Below are 18,710 nucleotides of genomic sequence, written 5' to 3'. Positions count from 1 at the left end.
GAAATTCTAGGAGTCAATACCTATCAGTTTATTGTTCCGGAGATGAGTGTGTCTGGAAGGAATAAAGAAGTCTACGATGAGATGTTGTCTTGGGAAGGTCTCTTGGCGCGTATGTGCCGAGCCAATGGCTGCTCGAGCCCCACTTAAACAACAAAAGGGCACCTCGCCTCCAGGCACCCTCACCGCCAAACATCCCTTCCGACTTGAAATCCTCTCTTCAATTCAGGAGAAGCAGACGATCAACTTTCTACTCGATGTTGCACCTTGTTCTCATAACTTAAGTTTATTCCAGCTTCAGCTTTGACATTTTCTTTCTCAAGTTATAACTTATCATTCATCTCTCTTGTTTGACCAATGACATACTGTATATCGTCTTGAATGCTGAGTCGGCCAACCATTGCCACCAGATTCCAATGTTCTGTTGTTCCTTCTATATTCAGTACCGGCAGACTGACCATCATTTCAGCCTATTTTCACAAGTATGAAGACTCAATCTTTCAGACCCTTCCCAAGGCTTCCAGCCGAACTTCGCCTCAAAATATATTCATTCGCTCTCTCAGAACCCACCATCATCACATTTAACAACCGGAGACTCGATGACCGCACGCGTGAAGGGACCAATGTAGCCTGGGGTCACTGCAAGGGCGACAACCACATTTTTGTCAGACATCGGCCAGTACCCAGTCTGTTCCACGTCTGCGCCGAGTCACGAGCGGTATGTCTTCAACACCATACCCAAGGTTTCGAGGTCTTTGTCACAAAACGGAAAAGCGCAATCATGTCGCCATGCACCGTACATGGACATTACCACGACGGCGTAAACACAACCCGCAAACCTCGTTGCCGTCATGAGAACACCATGTCCTCTGGAAAGCTTAAACACATCTACTGGAATCCCAACGTGGATATCATACATATGAAACGACTGCCTATAACCGATGGTGGTATCGGAGAAGATGGTTGGGACGACAGTAAGACCGCCGCCTATCTTTGGGCAGATTACCATTGGTGCAGCTACAAGCTTGCCATCTGTGGAATCCGTCGAGTTGCAATGAGCCTTGTCATGTTCAAGCGATGGTATAGGGCTCCGAGGCAGAGGATTGTGAGGGGCGTTGAAGTGGTATATGTCCTTCTCAATCGCCAAGTCGGCGATGGAGACCAAGAATGGGATGAACATGTCAAATGGTTTGGGAGGTGGTTTGCTCCTCACATGAAGTCTCTCCTTGAGGATGAGATGGTGAAGGCTGATCCGCTTCCTTTCGACACATTCCAGTTGAAATTGGTTGGATTGATAGGAGAAGAGGGATTGGAACCGAGAGATCTTCTGAACGCCATAGATTGGGTGGAAGATACAACTGGTACCTGGAGTTCCGAAGACCAGGAATTCCAGAAACAACGGTACCCAGAGATATTCAGATGAAAATTCCAGAGGTCAATACAGGCGAGGCTACAGGTCGTTCCAGATGTAATTGGTTTCCCAATCACGCCAATAATTTGATGAAACATGTCTGACCTGTCCCCTGCTGAGTCGGGGCACCGGTCTCCGTTTCTTCAAGTTTCTTAAAAGAATGTATAGGTACATCACCGCCTCCATCTCACAATATCTGAGAATTCCTTTTAGGAAAGTCATCATCTTCTCTCTTGACGATCTTAATTCTCTTCCCGTGCATAAGCCAGATACGACTATGGAAATTGCCAGACAACAAAGAGCAAATATAGTTTACTTTATTTTGGCACTCCAGTCTATATAGTCAACACCACCCAGGCACCATTACGGGTCCAACTCTTGATTCAACCGGAAGCTACGGCTTAGGACCTTGGCTCATGGTCTGACAGCTCGCTTACGAAGTGAGGCAAACCACTCCAATGGAGCTAAATGCCGTGGTGGACAATGGAAAAGACGGTTTACTCTTCCAGATTGCCGTTACTTTCTTTATTCTTGGGAATGACAATGGAGCCTCCGAGACAGATCTTCGCCCGGAGGTTCTAGCAATAGAGTGGACAGGAAGTCCAACTCGCTTCTCGACTACTGAAGTCCGAATCTGCCGGTAATAGATTTGTATGCTTCTTAAGCCTTCTGAGACACCTTTACCTTGATAGTCAAGTGTAAACCTCAGTGACGCTGCTAAGAGGCCTAAGGCTAGCGTTAAGACCTAAGTTTTATTGAAAGAAAAATACTCGAGACAATGTGTTATTCTGCCTGTTTGCTTGAATTTGCTTTGTTTGAATACAAAGAACGTTCCTGCTCAAGCGCTGCACAGCCTTTAATCCCCTGACGTCGTTCGGTATTAGTTGCTCCATTGTCAGACCCAAGAATAAAAGGAGTATTTGGCCTGGATGAAATTTTCTCGGCCCACGACACAATTCGAGAAATTTGACTAGGCGTATAGTGGAGTATCCGCGCAGTTGCTACTCGATCCACTTGTGGATTTTTTTGTCAATTTCATTCAGCCGATACCATACCAAGTCAGCCGTGACGCAGCCACCTTCACACATCATGGCTTCGACTGTCCTCCCGTTCTATGCCAGCAGGGACACACTCCCGGCGGATCTGCCGACGGACGAGGAGATTGAGAACTCCGTGGAAATATATGTTGACCAAACTGCACGCAAAGTAGTTGGAGTTGGGCCACATTTCGTCGTCAAGTACGGCCGGCAAATTGACCTCATCGAAGGCAAGAACATGCTCTATATTCAGCAAAACACATCAGTCCATGTCCCCAGAGTATATGCACTGTACTCGAAGCCGGACAACGGGAAGCATTACATCGTGATGCAGAGAGTCGTGGGCGAAACGCTGGCCAGTCTATGGCCGACGCTCGATGTCTCCCAAAAGACAGCTATTTCCAGAAGTCTCCATAGTGCTATGAACACCCTCCGAGTACTGCCATCCCCGGGCGGATATTGTAGCTTGGGGAGGCAGCCGCTCCAGGACGGTATTTTCTGGACTGGCAATGATAGAAAGATGTCGCCAATAAATGGTCCGTTTGAGACCGAGGACGAAGTAAATGCAGCAATGGTCCAAAAGTATATTTACAACAATCTACCAGTCCAGAAAGCCGACTTTTACTCACGAACTCTCAAGATAGTACTGCAGCATCACCAGCCGGTTTTTACTCACGGAGACATGCAGCGAAAGAACATCCTGGTGAGGCCAAGACGGCTGCTGGCAGCACAGCCAAGCGGTGCAGAAACAGCTGCGCAAGATTTCGAGATCACTATTCTGGACTGGGAGACAGCAGGGTGGTATCCGAGCTACTGGGAGTATTCGAGAGCAATGCTTGGATGCGGGAGATGGGAGGATGACTGGCATGTCTTCTTAGCTCAGATATTGGAAGAATACCTGTTAGAGTGGGCATGGGTAAACATGATGCTCGTAGAGCTGTGGTCATGAAGCATGCGTGGGATTAGCGAACAAGTATTCACGTCCGGATGTTATCTAGAATGGCAATTTGTATAAGAATGCTTCATAAATCTCCCTCACCTACCTAGATGCAGATAAAGGGATACATACCTACCAAGGTAAGGTTATTTATTATATGTACCTAGGTCTAGACTCTAGATCTACCCAGGTACCTTGGCTTATAGGTCATCTATTGGCTGCAGCAAAAGGTGGCCGATTCAGCCAGGTGCCTAGTTACTTGAATGTCGTATTTTTCCCAACAAAACTCTTTCAAATCTCACTTAAAAATCACTAGAAGATCGAGGTACTATTTTCAAAACTATTTCTAATGATCGAATTTAATTTTTGTCACCATGTGTTCTGAAAGTGATGTGATGTTCTACCTGTGCCTGAATTGGATCGGCCACCTTTTTCTGCAGCCATTAGGTACTGTTGTTTCAGACGACAGTGTCACGACACTGTAGCGTCTGTTATTCGGACATTATCAAAACTGAATTTCTGACGTGGACTCATTCGTCATGGACGACCTCGGAGACACAAAATCTTCCAGCACACCCTCCTTTCCCAATGTGTGAACAACATCCACCATCCATTCCTGGCATCTCCGCACTGGTTCCTGCGGAAATAGCCTCTTCGGTCCATCGAACTGCCTTTTCGGCTCCGGCACAGTTTCCACCACTTCCTGAACCCTCCCATTCTCGAAAGCTTCTACTCCGATACTGCCGATTTGCGCCATGGAAATGAAGTCCACCTCTGCAGACGGTGGCGGGGCCGGTTTATGATTGAAGAACATTCCGTTTTATATGTTGCCCGAGACTTGGTAGATGTAGCCACTTCCTGAAGGGGAGGTTTGGATGAAAAGGGAGTGGTGGTCTCGTGGAAGGCCGAGAGTTTTGAGAAGATAGGCTGGATATGACATTGTTTCCGAAGACTCAATTTGTTGCAGAATTGGTAAAGCTTTTAGGCACCGAGCAAGAATATCCATTAATTTGATGCCTTTTGTGAGTGGTCTGGTAACGATAATTCTGCCAATATAGGCATTCGCCGAGGTGGATTTTCGACACATGAGCGGATGGTATTGATACAAACTCGTAAATCGAGCAGAACAGTATATGCGATTGTCCGACTGCTTACTAAGGTATGACTGAAAAGCTTTGTTGACAAACAAAGAAGAGTTTTAGGTTTGAAATTTCTAGGTTCTGGCCCTGTGTTAATGTCACTGAGTCAACACTCCAGATCACACCAATCAGGATAACGTTACCAATCTACTTTGACTCCCATTGGGGAATCATGATGGATCCTCTCTGGTGAACTCCGCAAAATTGACATTCACCGAATGTTCGAAAGTGAAGTCATTCCCAAAGAGGGAAACAGTCATGTGACCCATTACGCGCCTTTTTGATCACTTCCCACGGCGCGTCTTCTTTCGTCCAACACGAACTTTCCCATTACACGACCACCACGATCACCAAAATCGACGCCGCAAACTCTCGCCCTGGCTCTGCATACTTCGCAATCGCGTGGAATCCTCCAATATCGACGCGTTTGACGCGTAATTCTCTTCAGCCCCACGCGTCCCTCGAAATCACTCAATCTCGCGGGTAATTGGCGCCTCACTTGCACCAAGACGACCTCATTCGACCTCTTTCGCATCCCTCTACCCTCTGTCAATATCATACCAGCAGCCAAGATGGTCAAGCCAGCTGGTCCAGGAGTATACTCGGCGACCTACAGTAATGTATGTGCTCTGTGGGAGGGAAGCGGTGGTGCAGTTCTGACCTCGTTAGATCCCCGTCTATGAATTCCAATTCGGAGAAGGCCTCAAGGAACATGGTGAGCTGCGGCCTCGTTTACTCTTTCCACGCATGTGCTGACGAATGCGAATAGTTATGCGCCGTCGGGGCGATGATTGGATCAATGCGACACACATCTTGAAAGCTGCCGGTTTCGACAAGCCAGCCAGAACCCGTATCCTGGAGCGCGAAGTCCAGAAAGAGACGCACGAGAAGGTTCAAGGTGGATATGGCAAATACCAAGGTGCGCTTGATAGTTGTGGGATTGCGGAGCTCCTGTCTGACAGTGATAGGAACTTGGGTCCCTCTTGAACAGGGTGAAGCTCTGGCGCAACGAAATAATGTCTACGAAAAACTGCGGACCATCTTCGAGTTCACCCCCGGCAATATCAGTCCTCCTCCTGCCCCAAAACATACGACAGCAAAGCCAAAGCCGCAGAAGAAAAATCCAGCTGTCCCAAAATTTGCGACAAGTAAGGCTCAGAAGCGTCAAATCGCACATAGCAGCACTAACGGCATAGAACCAGTGGCCGCACCCGCTCGTATGATCCATGATGAATATGATGACAATTCCCAGATGGATAACGAGAGTATTGCGGATGATATGACAGTTGGCTCTGCCTCGTTCATGGCCGAGGATGATCGATATGACATGTCCCAGCAGAATACCGGCCATCGTAAGCGCAAGCGTGAAGAGCAGCTACAAAGTGCCACTGATCGAGATCATGTTTTATACGCCGATGAACTGCTGGATTACTTCATGCTCCCCCATGGCGGTCCAAAGCCGGAACCACCGATCAACTTCCAGCCAGATTGGATCATTGATTCTGACGGACACACCGCACTTCATTGGGCTGCTGCAATGGGTGATGTCGAGATCATGAAAGAATTACGAAGATTTAATGCCAACCCAACCGCTCAAAATATCCGAGGAGAGACACCTTTAATGCGCTGTGTTTTGTTCACGAATTGTCAGGATAAGCAAACGATGCCAGCAGTGGTCAAGGATTTGATTGACACCATCGACTGTGTCGACTTCTGCCAAGCCACTGCCCTTCACCACGCAGCAGCAATGACAATAAGTCGCCAGAAGCATCAATGCGCCCGATACTACCTGGATATCTTGCTCAATAAGATGTTAGAAGTCCTCGATCCGGACCATTTCCAGCGTATTATTGATGCACGGGACATCAACGGTAATACTGCTCTTCACATTGCTGCGAAAAACATGGCCCGCAAATCAGTCAGAGCTTTGCTTGGTCGAGGAGCTACACCCAGCCTCCAAAACGCAGAGAAGGTCACCGCCGAAGAACTGATTCAAGACCTGAACGAAAACCGACGATCACAACGAAATCGTCAAGGTTCATCCTCACCTTATGGACCGGACTCTCGATCGGTATGGGAGATGCCAGAAGAGCCCAATCGCGCCGTGCCTCATCATGAGTCTGAGGCCGCCATGTCTATCGAGTCTCGCATTGCACCAATGATGCTTGAGAAGTTACAAGGCTTGGCGAACTCCTTCGATGATGAGCTTGTTGAGAAGGAGACTTCAGAGAAAGAAGCAAGACGTATTTTGACTAGCACGAAACAGGAACTGGAAGCAACCAAGGTTATGAGCGCCGAGATGGCCCTGCAGAAGGAGAACCCAGACGTCGTTGCTCAATCGATGGAGAATCTCGCTTACATGGAGAACAAGGTTACAGGAATCATCGAGCAACAGCAAAAACTCCAACTCTTGGCCTACGCTCAACATGAAGAGCAGAAAAGCAACGGACACATGTCGAGTGGAGAAGACGATATCGGAGAGAGAGTCATGCTGGCAAAGATGCTACAAGAAGAAGAGAACAAGCGTAAAAACAACGTCACCAAATACTCGGACGCTTTGAGCAAAGCCGGAGCTGGCGAGAAGGGCGACCAGTATCGCAAACTTCTCTCCCTCAGCCTTGGTGCAGAGGTCGAGCACATGGATGAGAATATCGATACCTTGCTCCAACAACTTGCCGAGGACGAAGACGGCCAAGAAGGCGAGACTGTCCTTCCGCACGTTTCCTGATCTTTACTGTCCACGTATTTGTTTGCCCGCTTGGGGTCTTGCCACCAATCTGTGGGCCATCTATCTGATTGTTCATTGTTTCCCCTCTTTTCCTCAAATCTGGGTATGAATCATAGGAAGCATAAAAGGACAGGCGTTTGTTGTTTGTTGTTGTCTCCCTGGCGTTGGGTTCGCCTGTCAGGTCTACTTGTCGAAAACCCATTTGTACAGCACTGGGTCTGGTATGGTATGGTATTCTTTTTTGGGCGTTGTCGCTGGCGATACGGGGTATTTACGACGTTACGGACATCTGACACCAAGGGCGGTTTTCTTCACATATGCGCGAAAGGCGCGAGGTCAGATCAGGCATGCATGGATAGGATGAACGGCATTGGGGTGGATCTATTGTGTATGAGTTCTCGCCTGTATTGGAGTATCATCGGACTCGTTGTTCTGCTTTGTTTGTCAAACGAACCTATCGTTGTTCTATCTGTTAGGGGCATGCATTGGTCTTTGTGGGAGTGGTCACGGTTTGCCTTTCGGCATTGTAAGCTTTGTGTACCCGGCCAAGGAAGACAAAGCAGCTTATTTGTTAATTCCCTGCCTGCCTTACAATGCATTGTCCTACGAGTAGTTAAGATGGCTGGTGTGTAAGCAGCCACAATACACCACATCATCCTCTCTACTTCTCGTTTCTTCGGGTTCGTGGTAGATGTGAGTATCGAGACTGGAGTCTCTATTTCTCTCTTCCTCAATTCGTTCGCCACCCACTCCGCTCAATTCCGTTTCAGGGAAACGAGCATACACACCTGCTCACCATGAAATCCGACTCCTTCCTCCTCCGCCCCCTCCGCACCAGCTGCAAAACCAAAAGGGGATACGCTCGCCGCTCTCCATCGAATCCTCTCATCCTCTCACCCTCACCATCATCTTCCTCCTCGTCCTCATCCTCATCCTCCTCTCACGTCCCATCGGACAGCCACACCGCCATCAAAGCACACTTCCAGCGACTCATCCACTCTTCAAAACAAAAACCACGCCAGTCTCCTCCCTCTCAACTCCACTCCAAAGCCACAAACAACTTCTCTTCCACGTTCTCTGCCTCAGCAGACGGAAGTCTCCGTATTCAACACGACATCAAACTCCAAGATGTGGAGGGCCAGAAGCGGAACCAGCCCCAAAACCAGATTCCTCAACTCGTCTACGAGCATGAGCTAGTCGACGGTGTGGTGCATGATGCGGAAAGGGGCGAGGTTTGTGTGGTTCTTGAGGTGGGTGTTGCGCGGGTAGTGGGCGTGGAGAGGGTGAGGTGGTGGGAGGTTGGGGTTGTGGATTTAGATCTGGAGGCCGATTTGGGTGTGGTTGGGAGGGAGGGGGATAGGAAGAGGCAGAGGTGGATAGAGGAGGAAGATATTGGGAGGGCGTTTTGAGAGTGTTGAGAGTGACAAGGGGTGGTATCTGCGAGGCTTTGGAGAAGGGAATGATAGTCTAATTGTCATCTCGGCATCGGTAGGGATTTTGTTAGGTGCGGTTGTTTTTGACCGGCTTCGTTGTTGCGCCTGCTCGCTTACGAGCTATGGATCAACTTTGTGGGCAGGCCTCTCAAATGAAATAAACTTTTGGAACAGTTGGAGGTTGTAAACAAGTGCATGATGCGTGACAATATGATTATTGTGTAAGATTTAATTGAATTATCTCGGTGCTAATGAAATGTCGTCACTTGCCCATATTGTGGTCATGAGAGGAAAGCTTGGGTCTCTGAATGGCACAATCTTTCACTGCTGAAGCTACTCATACATAGAAAGGCAGATGATTATTCTCCAATTTTAGTTTGATTTCCTGAAGCAAAGATATGTCTCTAGGGTAGGTAGGTGGAGTAAACATGGAACCGAGAGTGTTGAAGTCTAGAAGTCATGTGACATAAAACTTGATTACCCAATCATTGCATCTTGACTCGCGACCCCCACTCATCTCAACTTCGTCCCATGGTCTTCAAACCGCGTCAATATCATCATCATTTCGCTGCTTACGTGCCATTCTCGTCTGAGAGACGACTCCTATAGAGATTCCTGGTCCCTTCAACTACATACCTCAACAGGAGGGTTTGCAGTCCGCTGCAGTCAAACGTTGCACCCAGCCACCTCGTTTATCTCGCGTTTGCCAGACCGACAATAGATAACGACAATATCGAAACGATGGGGGCTTACGATCCAGAGAAGGAGATTCGACAACCATTGCTGAAAGACAGGCAGTCTTCCGATCCGGCAGAATCGATACAACCGAGCAGGAAATCAACTTCATCTTCGTCCTCGTCCGAGAAGCGGCGGAAACCCACTGTATCGACCGTTGCATTTTCACTTGTCCTTCTTGGAGCTATTTTAGCATTCTTCTCATCGTTGACTCTCCTGCTAGCACTCGCCAACACGTTATCGAGTTCGCCTGCAGAAAAGCTGGAGGCATGTGCCTGGGAAACCCTCAAAACTCACGTGTCGCTTCTCGACGTCCCCCAAATCAGCCATGAGGAGTTTCTCAAGCGTCAATCCATTTTGGCCGCCGCATTGGACGAAGCTGGTGTCGATGCTTTTATCGCCGAACCGTCAGCCTCTTCCAGCTATTATGCCAATATCTCCTCTTCATACGATTTGTCCGAACGTCCATTCTTGATGATCTTGGACCGAACAGGCAAATTCTCTTACCTGGCACCGAAATTCGAGCTAGGTCGCATTGCTGGCCTCGACATGGTCTTCACGGAGAAGACAGTCATTGAATGGGCTGAAGAGGAATCACCCTACGAAGTCTTGAAGCGGGAAACCGGGTACAAGAAGATCATGCTGGATGAGCATGTCCGATTCATGATTGCCGCCGGTGTCCAAGCTACTGGCATCGACGTCGTTCCCATGTCCCAAGCTATCCAGTCACTCCGCTCAGTTAAGACTGAAGCTGAACTTGCTATCCTCCGCGGGATTAATGGCTTCACTCTGGAGCTGGTTCGCTCACTTCAGAAATGTATCGACATCGGCATGTCACAAGAAACCATCAACACAGCTGCCCACAGTCTCTTCTCTCGAGCTGATGTCGGAGCAGGATATTGGGCAATCATCCTCTTCGGCGAGCAAGCAGCTAGTCCTCATGGTGGATCTTCAGGAAAGACATTGCAAAACGGAGAGTTCGTACTCATCGATATTGGATCCAGCCTGCACCGCTACGGAAGCGACGTTACTCGCACAATACTCCCTTCTAAATCTACTGTCAGCAAGGAGCTCATGGGTATCTGGAAGACTGTTCATGCTTCGCAGATTGCAGCTGTGGCTCTTATGCGTGTCAATGAGACGTGTTCGGACGTGGACGCTGCGTCGAGGAAGGTCATTACTGACGCGGGGTATGGTCAGTTTTTCACTCATCGACTTGGGCATGGTCTGGGATTGGAGATGCATGAGCATCCTTATTTAAATGGTGCCAATTCGGAGAAGTTGAAGGTTGGAGAGGTGGTAACGAACGAGCCGGTATGTTTTCTTCCTAGCTTTTCTCAGTTCATTTGTCCTTCCTGAATCAATTGCTGATTTCGGTGTAAGGGTATTTATGTCACTGGTGAGCAAGCAAAGGGATTAGGCAAAAGCGTTGGATTTGGCGTTAGACTTGAAGATCCGATTTTGGTCACTGCACATGGCGGTGTGCCAATGACCGGTTCCAGAGCCAAGTCGCCCTACGAGCCATGAACAAAATACCTATTTTGTCATCTTGAAGCCGTTTTCGGTATTGATATGAGGATGTCATATAAACTGTATATTTCAGACCCGCAATTACATATCCTTCCCTTCCAATATTTTCTTTGGACAAAATAATGTTCCAAGGTTTGTGCTCCAAATGGTGAAGGCTTTGTTGCACAATTCTGGTCAACCGTCACCGCTCTCGCTTATTGTTGGTTTTGATTTCGCCTGACTCACCTTCCAACAGTTCAGCTCCTCGATCCATACAACAATTAATACAACTCCTCCAGCGAGTTGCTCCGCAGTTCTCCTTTATTAAACACTCACAACCGCCATCATGCAGTCTCCCACCTTCCATGTTTTCCCTCTCCTGCCTAAAGAGCTCAGATTGGAAATATGGAGACATGCTCTACCACCACCAAGGATCATCGAAGTCCTATTCACAAATGCAAATTGGCCGTCACAAAGCATCTCAGATTTCTCAGTAGATCACCTAATTGGCTGGGGTTGGATTGTCTCGATGGACGATGTTCCTCTACCGCTGCTACGAGTTAATATCGAAGCTAGAGAACTCACACTGAGCATTTACGATCGACTTCCGTCCGGTCTCCATATTGGTTTAACCAATCTTTACCGATACATCTCTTTCGACAGGGATACATTTTATGCTGCAAGACACTTGCAAGAATGCCTCTTCAACGCGTTGGGAGGGGTGTTCTACGATATCCAAAATCCAAAGCATCTGGACATCCAAGACTCAATCACTAGCTATGAATCTCGGGTCTCTTTCAAAAGGGCCGTGGACTTGGGACCTTCCCACACATCCTGAACTTGAGCGCCTCTCTGACCTAGGAGGTCGAAATGAACCATCACTTTTCCTGATGACTCTCTTCCGTTCATTCCCAAAGCTCAAAGAATTCATCGTGATAATGGACAGGAAGGTTCCTGATGACCGACCACCCATTGGGACTCCACAGTTCTCAATACACTTCGAAGACTCTCACGACCTCGCAGGTGGAGATATCTCAGGGCGTTGGATCCCAGGAGCTCTCAAGCATTTGAAAGAATTGTTTCCAGACTTACACCAGCCTCATGTTTGTCTGGCCCGTTTGACGGAGGAGAGTAACCCATCAATCCTCAGACGTCGTGATAATTATCTTCATGCCTGCTGTAAGTACTGTGAGGCAGGACTCGATAGGCAGCGATCGGAGTTTGCATCTGTCTCACCTCCTGGATCGGATGCTGCAAACCCAATATTGCCAATGTCTAGCTCTTAGTTTTTTCGGGTCATAGTGGTATCTACTGAGGATATCGTGGTCCCAAGGTAGAAATCACTATCGCCGTGATACATACCTGCCGTCCATGATAAGGAGTATAATAACGCTCTTTTTTGACAAATCCGTGAGAGCCAGGTAGGGCGGGGTTCGATCAGTTGCATATCTGCAGTATTGCTGCGACGGTAACCTGATTGGATGCCCTTGAGGTCGGACTGGGTGGCAAAGACAAGCACGGCATAGGCTTGAGAGACATTCAGCTGCGGGGTTCGAAGGGAATAAGAGCTTTGGTAGTACAATCTAGCTGTGGGGCGCGAAATTTCCTTCTCAATTGTTAGCTGCTGTAGTTTTAGACGTTTACAGCGTTCCAGCATACTTTCATTACGGTATTTTACGGAGGCTGCAGAGGAACCACTCCAGAGATTCCGACGTAGATATGCATCGGTTTCACACTGAAATGTCAGAATCTAGTCTAGCTTTAACTTTCATCATGCCATCCATTCCATCTAAGGGTTTCTGGCGTTTTAATGCCTTTGCTTGTGGCGTGCCACAATTCACTTTATTCTAAAGTAATGTGATAGCTGCGCTGTAGCCTGTGCTGTAGCGAACAGCGCTGATGATGGAATCTTGGCCCCTCGCTTCAACTGCTCTCGCTTGTTGTTGGTTTTCATCTCGTCTGAGTCACCTCTTCCCATTGCCATCCTTTCACTCTTCAATCTGTATTTATATAGATCGCTGCTCCTCCTTCAGCAAGCCTTTTTTTTTTTGGCTTCTTCTCTATCAAGTGTTTTGAAGCAATACCCCACAATATCAAACATGGCACCCCAATCATTCCACCTCTTCCCGCTTCTCCCTAAGGAGCTCAGAATAGAGATTTGGAAAATAGCTCTCCCAGACCCACGAGTTATCGAACTGTCCCTCATCTAGCACTTTGACCCTCCCCGTCTACCACAACGGTATCGCCAAGCCTGCCGCGGAGCATGGGCCTGGATTGCCACAGCGTCCCCAACGGTCTTCCCACTCATCCACATCAATGCCGAATCTCGCGCCTGCGCCCTCGCATCTTACGAGCCCTGTGATATGCCAAACCAGAGCAACCTTACTAGACATCCAATGTATATTGACTACTCCAAAGATACCATTTTTATTAGTCGTTATACTCAAGACCAGCTGCGGGATGTCTTGTTGGGATATTATCAAGCTGTACGCTTCACGAACTGGAGGTTGAAGGTTCGAAATCTGGCAATGTCTTTGGCTGTCCTGAAGAAATCTCGGTATTCTCGAGTGGCTCTGTTTCCTGGTCCCGAGCCAGCTGATCCAAATGGTTATGAAGAAGCAACTCGTTACCTGGCTAATGTCATCCGTATGTTCCCCAAATTACATGACCTGAGTTTTGTCATCGATGGACGGAATCCAGGCTTTGGAGGAAATGTAGAGATTGTGGAAGCATCTTCGGAGCATGAGGATTACGATGTTGTAGGTGGCAGAGATCTGGCTTCCGCATGGATACCTCAAGTCTTCGAAAACCTGAAAACTGTATTATCAGATGGGAAGATTCCTTCTGTTCGAGTCGCACTTTTGATCAACGGACGGGATACACCCAATCTAGAGCGACGATGGAGCTACCTTCGTATTCGCTGTGGAGTGTGCCATCCAGATGGTGCAGACCCGGAACCAGAACCTCCTAGCCAACGGTCAGGTATAGCTGCTAGCCGGTACTGGTACCCAGGGAATGATTTGAGCACTTCTGAGAGTGAAAGCAGTGAAGATGGCTCAGCTGTAGCAGGGGAAGGGGAAGATGGACCATCTGGGCCTGGATCTGATTCTAAGACTGATGCCGACAACCACGGGAGTAGCACTCCTGTGAAGAGAAATTTCATTTGTCGTTTCGACAATCCTAGCTCCTCCGACGATGAAGATGATGGCCCAAGTTTCGCATTTCCGTCATTGCAAAACGAGCGGTCATCGCATTTTCGGGCAACACTGTTGTGAAGGTACAGATGAAGCGTAATGTGGTTGGAGTAAACATGTAAGAACAGGAGAACTGGAGAATAGTCACCTAGGCTTATTTCAAAATCGATTTCTCGTAGATAACCTCATACTCTTCTCAGCAAATTGAGGAACCTGGATATACTAACTAGTCAGGGCAGCTGCTCCATGCATGTGGACAGTCTTTTGCAGCGTTAGGTCTATCGTGCGCAGGGTAAAATGTTACCATCGCCAAAATACCATGCATCACAAATGGATTTAAGAATGCCATCTATCAGGTTGGGGAGGTAAGACATCGCCAGGGTTTCAGGTCGGTCTGGAGAAGTGGGGAAGAAAATCGAGGTCGCCGTCCTGGAAGATATTTACATACTTTGTTGGTTCCTCAATGGATATTCTTCTGGAGATGGATGCATATCTGATCTCTGTATTCGAATACGAATCAAGAGTCCACACAGCACAATACCCGGAAACGCGATCAATTGCAAGTCAGCTTTGCGCTGGCGCGAAGGATCGCAATGTATGAGCCGCAAGGCCTTATACGCATACCTTGAACGAAGAGACACAAAAAGAGTCATGTTTACAATCAAGCGAATCCGGATGATTTCTCGGACCTTTGCCGTCTAGTGTTGCGTAGAGGCAGTCGACTCGATACGTCGTATTGCCCTGAAGCTAAATCCCCCTAGGCAAGAGTGGAGCAATTTCGGCGCCCCTCATGATCTCCCTCGCTTAGCTATTTTGAATCACCCCTTTTCTAAGAGTGTATCCACATCATGCATTTCCATTCGCTTCAGTCCCCGATAAATTCCCAAATAGATGGTGGATACTTGATGATTGGATTTCTAGTACAGGAGAGTCAGTCGTCGATCTTCCGTTGGGATGAACCGCTGTCTGGAAGTGTGGCTGTTCACTCTCCGGGAGATTGAAGTGGGCTCGAAGGCCTTGTCTGTAACGATTGAGTCGCTGCTACCAGGATGTGGTGTTATCCGTATTTATCGTATTGGATGGTACGGTAATCGCATACGATAGGGCTGGCCGCTTTGATTTCTTCCATAACTTATAAGCTGTGTGCCTGGACACCAACATTGCTTGATACAACACTCGGTCGTCCATCCATTCGTTTTTTTCATTCGGTCGTTCGTCATCCACTCATTTATCATCAACTCAACTCTTCAAGAAGCAGAACTCCGTCAATCAGCCAGAAACTTCTTCGAGCAAGACATTCATTCCAATTTATTAGCGGCTCGTTGTTGCATTGGCATACGCAACGTCCTTCCGTGACATACCGTCGATTATTTTGCATCAAATAACAAACTCTTACCAAAGAAAGATCTTCAGCTTTTCGAAATCAGAAACCAGCCAGGAAATTTCCATCATGGCAATAGATCGAGCCGCCAATGGGCTGTACCCATACAAGCCAAACAGCACAATGTGCATCCCAGTGGCCATCCTCTTTGGTGCAAGCGCAGGGTATCACATCTTCCAAATGATTCGAAAGAAGACATGGTTCTACACACCTCTGGTCGTCGGATCAGTCAGTAAGTACTGCCATCTTCCATTCTTTACTCCATCGACTGACCTATCTAGTGATGACACTTGGTTACATTGCAAGATACCTTTCCACCAAGAGCCCAAACTCTCTAATGCCATATATCGCCCAATCGATGTTCATCATCCTCCCACCTTCCCTGTATGCCGCAACACTGTACATGATATTTGGTCGTATCGTTCTGCTGGTCGACAACCCAAAAGCCTCGATCATCCGACCAACTCGCGTCACCAAGATATTCGTGGGAGGAGATGTGCTTGCCTTCTTGATGCAGTCAGGAGGCGGCGGCATGATGGTGGTACAATCCATGGCAGCTATGGGCCAAAACGTCATGCTGGCCGGCCTATTCGTCCAGCTGTTATTCTTCGGCTTCTTCCTGGTAGTATCCCTGATATTCTTCCAACGGATGCGAGCCTCGCCATTACGGCACACCGTCCCGACATACGGCAAACATACTTGGGCTGGTCTGCTCAACCTCCTATTCGCAGCAGCAGCATTGATCATCTTGAGATGTATATTCAGGGCGATCGAGTTTGGCCAGGGACATGATGGTGGATATTTGGCTAGCCATGAGGTTTACATGTATCTTTTTGATACAGCGCCTATGTTTATTGTTCAGGTTATGTTTCACGTTGTTCATGCGGGGGATGTCTTCCCTCCGCATTTTGGAATGGGCAAGCTGGCAAATGATAGCAAGGATGACATCTACTTACAGAGTCGAGTGTAGTTAGATAATCGCAGACTTACAGTACTTAACCACAGCAATAATTTAACGAATTAGCCTTCCATTATGGAGATTAGTTCAAACGTCTTCTCAGCCCTATTATCATAGCAGACTTCCAAATAGTTTCAATTCGATTCATTGAGTCGTGAATATGGTTTGCTCTGCATTAGGGCTCCCAATCCCACGCATCTTCAGATACGATGGTTTCATCGAACGGCGTGCTCAGTAGCTTGGATAAAGCCTTTTCATGATTTGGAGGCCACAGGGAAAGCGAATACGAATACGACAGGGACGTGAGACACGGAGATTGTTCTATGTCAACATGCCTTTGGCATTCAAGGCGTGAATTCCAAAGGATCTATAAGACGCCGTATGTCACTGTCGGTTCAAACAATCATACCGAAGAAATGCTTTCTGTCGTCCAGTCTGGATCGTGCATTTTTGATTGGCTCGGCTGATTCCACAGGGTCATCACATCCCTGGGCATGAAGTTGACCTGAACTTTACTTACTGAGGATTTCAATGGTAAGGCTTCAAAGTTCCAAGAGTCTGTCAAGACATTTGCTAATCATCCAGAGCCAATTTGAATAGGGTATCCGCCTGCTCATAGAGATTGTCGATGTTGAGCTTCCCCAACCCGTCGTACTCGACTCCTTGTGTTGCACATTTAGCTCCAGTCCGCAGGAAGATTTGACCAACAAAACAATCAAGCAATGCTTTCTCTCAGGTGATCGACGATGTCAAAAATGGCAATCGAATTCAGAAGAAGAGTTCAAGTTGTCCAAACGACAAAATCGAGCTGACAAAGCAAGCACACGACCAACTTCCTAATCGTCTATCTCCCTTCCCCAGTTGCTTGGCTCCTTGGCATATGAAGACGCTTGACCCAGATAGTCAGGTGCTGTCACATCCTTTCACATCAAGCCCTGCTGTCGCCGCATCCCGAAGATAAATCTTTGGTAGCTGAAAGCTTGCATAAGTCTTCCTGTCTTCTGCTTGGTCAATTGCTAAGAGTGACGGTGAGCGATCTTCGGAGATCATCCCAACTTGGCGATGGCAATCTACTTCTTCCGCATCACGATGTGTACAAGTAGCTCGCTTTTGCCGGCTGGTCTTTGAAAAGAAACAGTGGGAGGATCCCTTGACTTTTCTATCTAGTGAAATCGGTCAATTCTCTTGTCCGTAAAAATTTCAGAGCATACCGTTCATCATGCTTTTGTCCAACCTCCTCGCCGCTTGTTCGGTGTTAGCTGGCGCAGCAGCATGGAACACAGATGTTCACAATCAAATCGGATTTCTGGCTGAGGAATTCCTATCTCGCGACACAATAGGCATCATCAAGAAGATCCTCGAGCCCCAATACGAAGGATCAATTGGCAGAGCCGCCGCATGGGCTGATGCCTACCGCCGCGAGCCAGGCGGAGAGTACACATATCAATTTCATTGGATAGATTCATTGGATACTCCCCCTTCAGTCTGTAACACGTATTACAACCGTGACTGCACGAAAGGCGGTTGTATTGTGTCGGCCATCGCAAACCAGAGCATGATCCTGAGGGGCTGCATCCGCCTCGCTAAGGACAACAAGATCAAGAACGGGAACAACCTCACCTGTTCCTATGCTCTGAAATTCGTTACGCACTTCACCAGCGATCTTGCTCAGCCGCTTCATACCTCAAATCTTGGTGCTGGAGGCAATGCGTTCAATGTTTCGTTTCGAGGCAAGACGAACAATTCGGTTCTGCACTCAATCTGGGACGGTGCCATCATCTACTCCCGCGCCAACGTCACATCCTTTAGCAACCAGACCATCGCGCCTTACTTCTCCGCCCTGGCAAAACGCATTAAGAAAGACGACTTCTTTACGCCAACTGCCAAATGGATTTCCTGCACCGATCCAGCCACTCCAGTTGCCTGCGCTATGGACTGGGCTGTCGATTCCAATATCTGGAATTGTGATTATGTGTATAGTCAGGATTTCAGCGCGCCGGATCTGAAGACTAGTGGGTACTTTGCGGGTGCGTACCCCATTGTGGAGATTCAAGTAAGCAAGGCGGCGTATCGGCTGGCGACTTGGTTGAATGCTTTGGTGGATGGGAGGTATGATAAGGAAAGGGAGGTTATTTTGAGGGTCAACCCTGCTTGGAAGGAGTTGTGAGGGTACGTAATGTGTAATGATTGAACTGCTCATGAGGTTATACAAGACCGAGTCTTGAATGCGACCTTTGAGATTAGTAATTCA

General features: G+C 48.0%; 9 protein-coding genes across 9 annotated transcripts; all 9 read left to right on the top strand.

The window, feature by feature from the left end:
* Positions 1 to 481: 481 nt before the first annotated feature.
* On the top strand, positions 482 to 1,420 carry ONS95_005858 (uncharacterized protein; the record flags this gene model as incomplete). Its single annotated transcript, XM_058499292.1, has 1 exon — positions 482 to 1,420. The coding sequence occupies one exon, from the start codon at positions 482 to 484 to the stop codon at positions 1,418 to 1,420; it is 939 nt and encodes a 312-aa protein (XP_058350336.1).
* A 1,077-nt stretch (positions 1,421 to 2,497) lies between these two features.
* Positions 2,498 to 3,394, top strand: ONS95_005857 (uncharacterized protein; the record flags this gene model as incomplete). The annotated part of the gene is made up of 1 exon (XM_058499291.1): positions 2,498 to 3,394. The coding sequence occupies one exon, from the start codon at positions 2,498 to 2,500 to the stop codon at positions 3,392 to 3,394; it is 897 nt and encodes a 298-aa protein (XP_058350335.1).
* Positions 3,395 to 5,093: 1,699 nt separating this feature from the next.
* ONS95_005856 (uncharacterized protein) lies at positions 5,094 to 7,249 on the top strand (the record flags this gene model as incomplete). Its single annotated transcript, XM_058499290.1, has 5 exons — positions 5,094 to 5,141; positions 5,191 to 5,236; positions 5,291 to 5,440; positions 5,490 to 5,669; positions 5,724 to 7,249. 5 exons carry the CDS (start codon positions 5,094 to 5,096, stop codon positions 7,247 to 7,249), a joined length of 1,950 nt encoding a protein of 649 aa, XP_058350334.1.
* A 797-nt stretch (positions 7,250 to 8,046) lies between these two features.
* On the top strand, positions 8,047 to 8,878 carry ONS95_005855 (uncharacterized protein; the record flags this gene model as incomplete). The annotated part of the gene is made up of 1 exon (XM_058499289.1): positions 8,047 to 8,878. The coding sequence occupies one exon, from the start codon at positions 8,047 to 8,049 to the stop codon at positions 8,656 to 8,658; it is 612 nt and encodes a 203-aa protein (XP_058350333.1). The 3' UTR covers positions 8,659 to 8,878.
* Positions 8,879 to 9,204: 326 nt separating this feature from the next.
* On the top strand, positions 9,205 to 11,047 carry ONS95_005854 (uncharacterized protein). The gene is made up of 2 exons (XM_058499288.1): positions 9,205 to 10,731; positions 10,801 to 11,047. Exons 1-2 carry the CDS (start codon positions 9,424 to 9,426, stop codon positions 10,942 to 10,944), a joined length of 1,452 nt encoding a protein of 483 aa, XP_058350332.1. The 5' UTR covers positions 9,205 to 9,423; the 3' UTR covers positions 10,945 to 11,047.
* A 553-nt stretch (positions 11,048 to 11,600) lies between these two features.
* ONS95_005853 (uncharacterized protein) lies at positions 11,601 to 12,212 on the top strand (the record flags this gene model as incomplete). The annotated part of the gene is made up of 1 exon (XM_058499287.1): positions 11,601 to 12,212. The coding sequence occupies one exon, from the start codon at positions 11,601 to 11,603 to the stop codon at positions 12,210 to 12,212; it is 612 nt and encodes a 203-aa protein (XP_058350331.1).
* A 741-nt stretch (positions 12,213 to 12,953) lies between these two features.
* Positions 12,954 to 14,293, top strand: ONS95_005852 (uncharacterized protein). Its single transcript, XM_058499286.1, has one exon. The coding sequence runs from the start codon at positions 13,290 to 13,292 to the stop codon at positions 14,199 to 14,201; it is 912 nt and encodes a 303-aa protein (XP_058350330.1). The 5' UTR covers positions 12,954 to 13,289; the 3' UTR covers positions 14,202 to 14,293.
* Positions 14,294 to 15,570: 1,277 nt separating this feature from the next.
* On the top strand, positions 15,571 to 16,471 carry ONS95_005851 (uncharacterized protein; the record flags this gene model as incomplete). Its single annotated transcript, XM_058499285.1, has 2 exons — positions 15,571 to 15,733; positions 15,783 to 16,471. The coding sequence occupies 2 exons, from the start codon at positions 15,571 to 15,573 to the stop codon at positions 16,469 to 16,471; spliced, it is 852 nt and encodes a 283-aa protein (XP_058350329.1).
* A 1,207-nt stretch (positions 16,472 to 17,678) lies between these two features.
* On the top strand, positions 17,679 to 18,626 carry ONS95_005850 (uncharacterized protein; the record flags this gene model as incomplete). The annotated part of the gene is made up of 1 exon (XM_058499284.1): positions 17,679 to 18,626. One exon carries the CDS (start codon positions 17,679 to 17,681, stop codon positions 18,624 to 18,626), a length of 948 nt encoding a protein of 315 aa, XP_058350328.1.
* Between the last annotated feature and the right edge of the window lie 84 nt (positions 18,627 to 18,710).

This window comes from Cadophora gregata (genome assembly GCF_030347475.1).
Source record: "Cadophora gregata isolate MNR1 chromosome Unknown scaffold_17, whole genome shotgun sequence".
NCBI lineage: Eukaryota > Fungi > Ascomycota > Leotiomycetes > Helotiales > Ploettnerulaceae > Cadophora > Cadophora gregata.
Note: the sequence above shows the minus strand (reverse complement) of the source record. Positions and strands in the feature narration are given on the sequence as shown.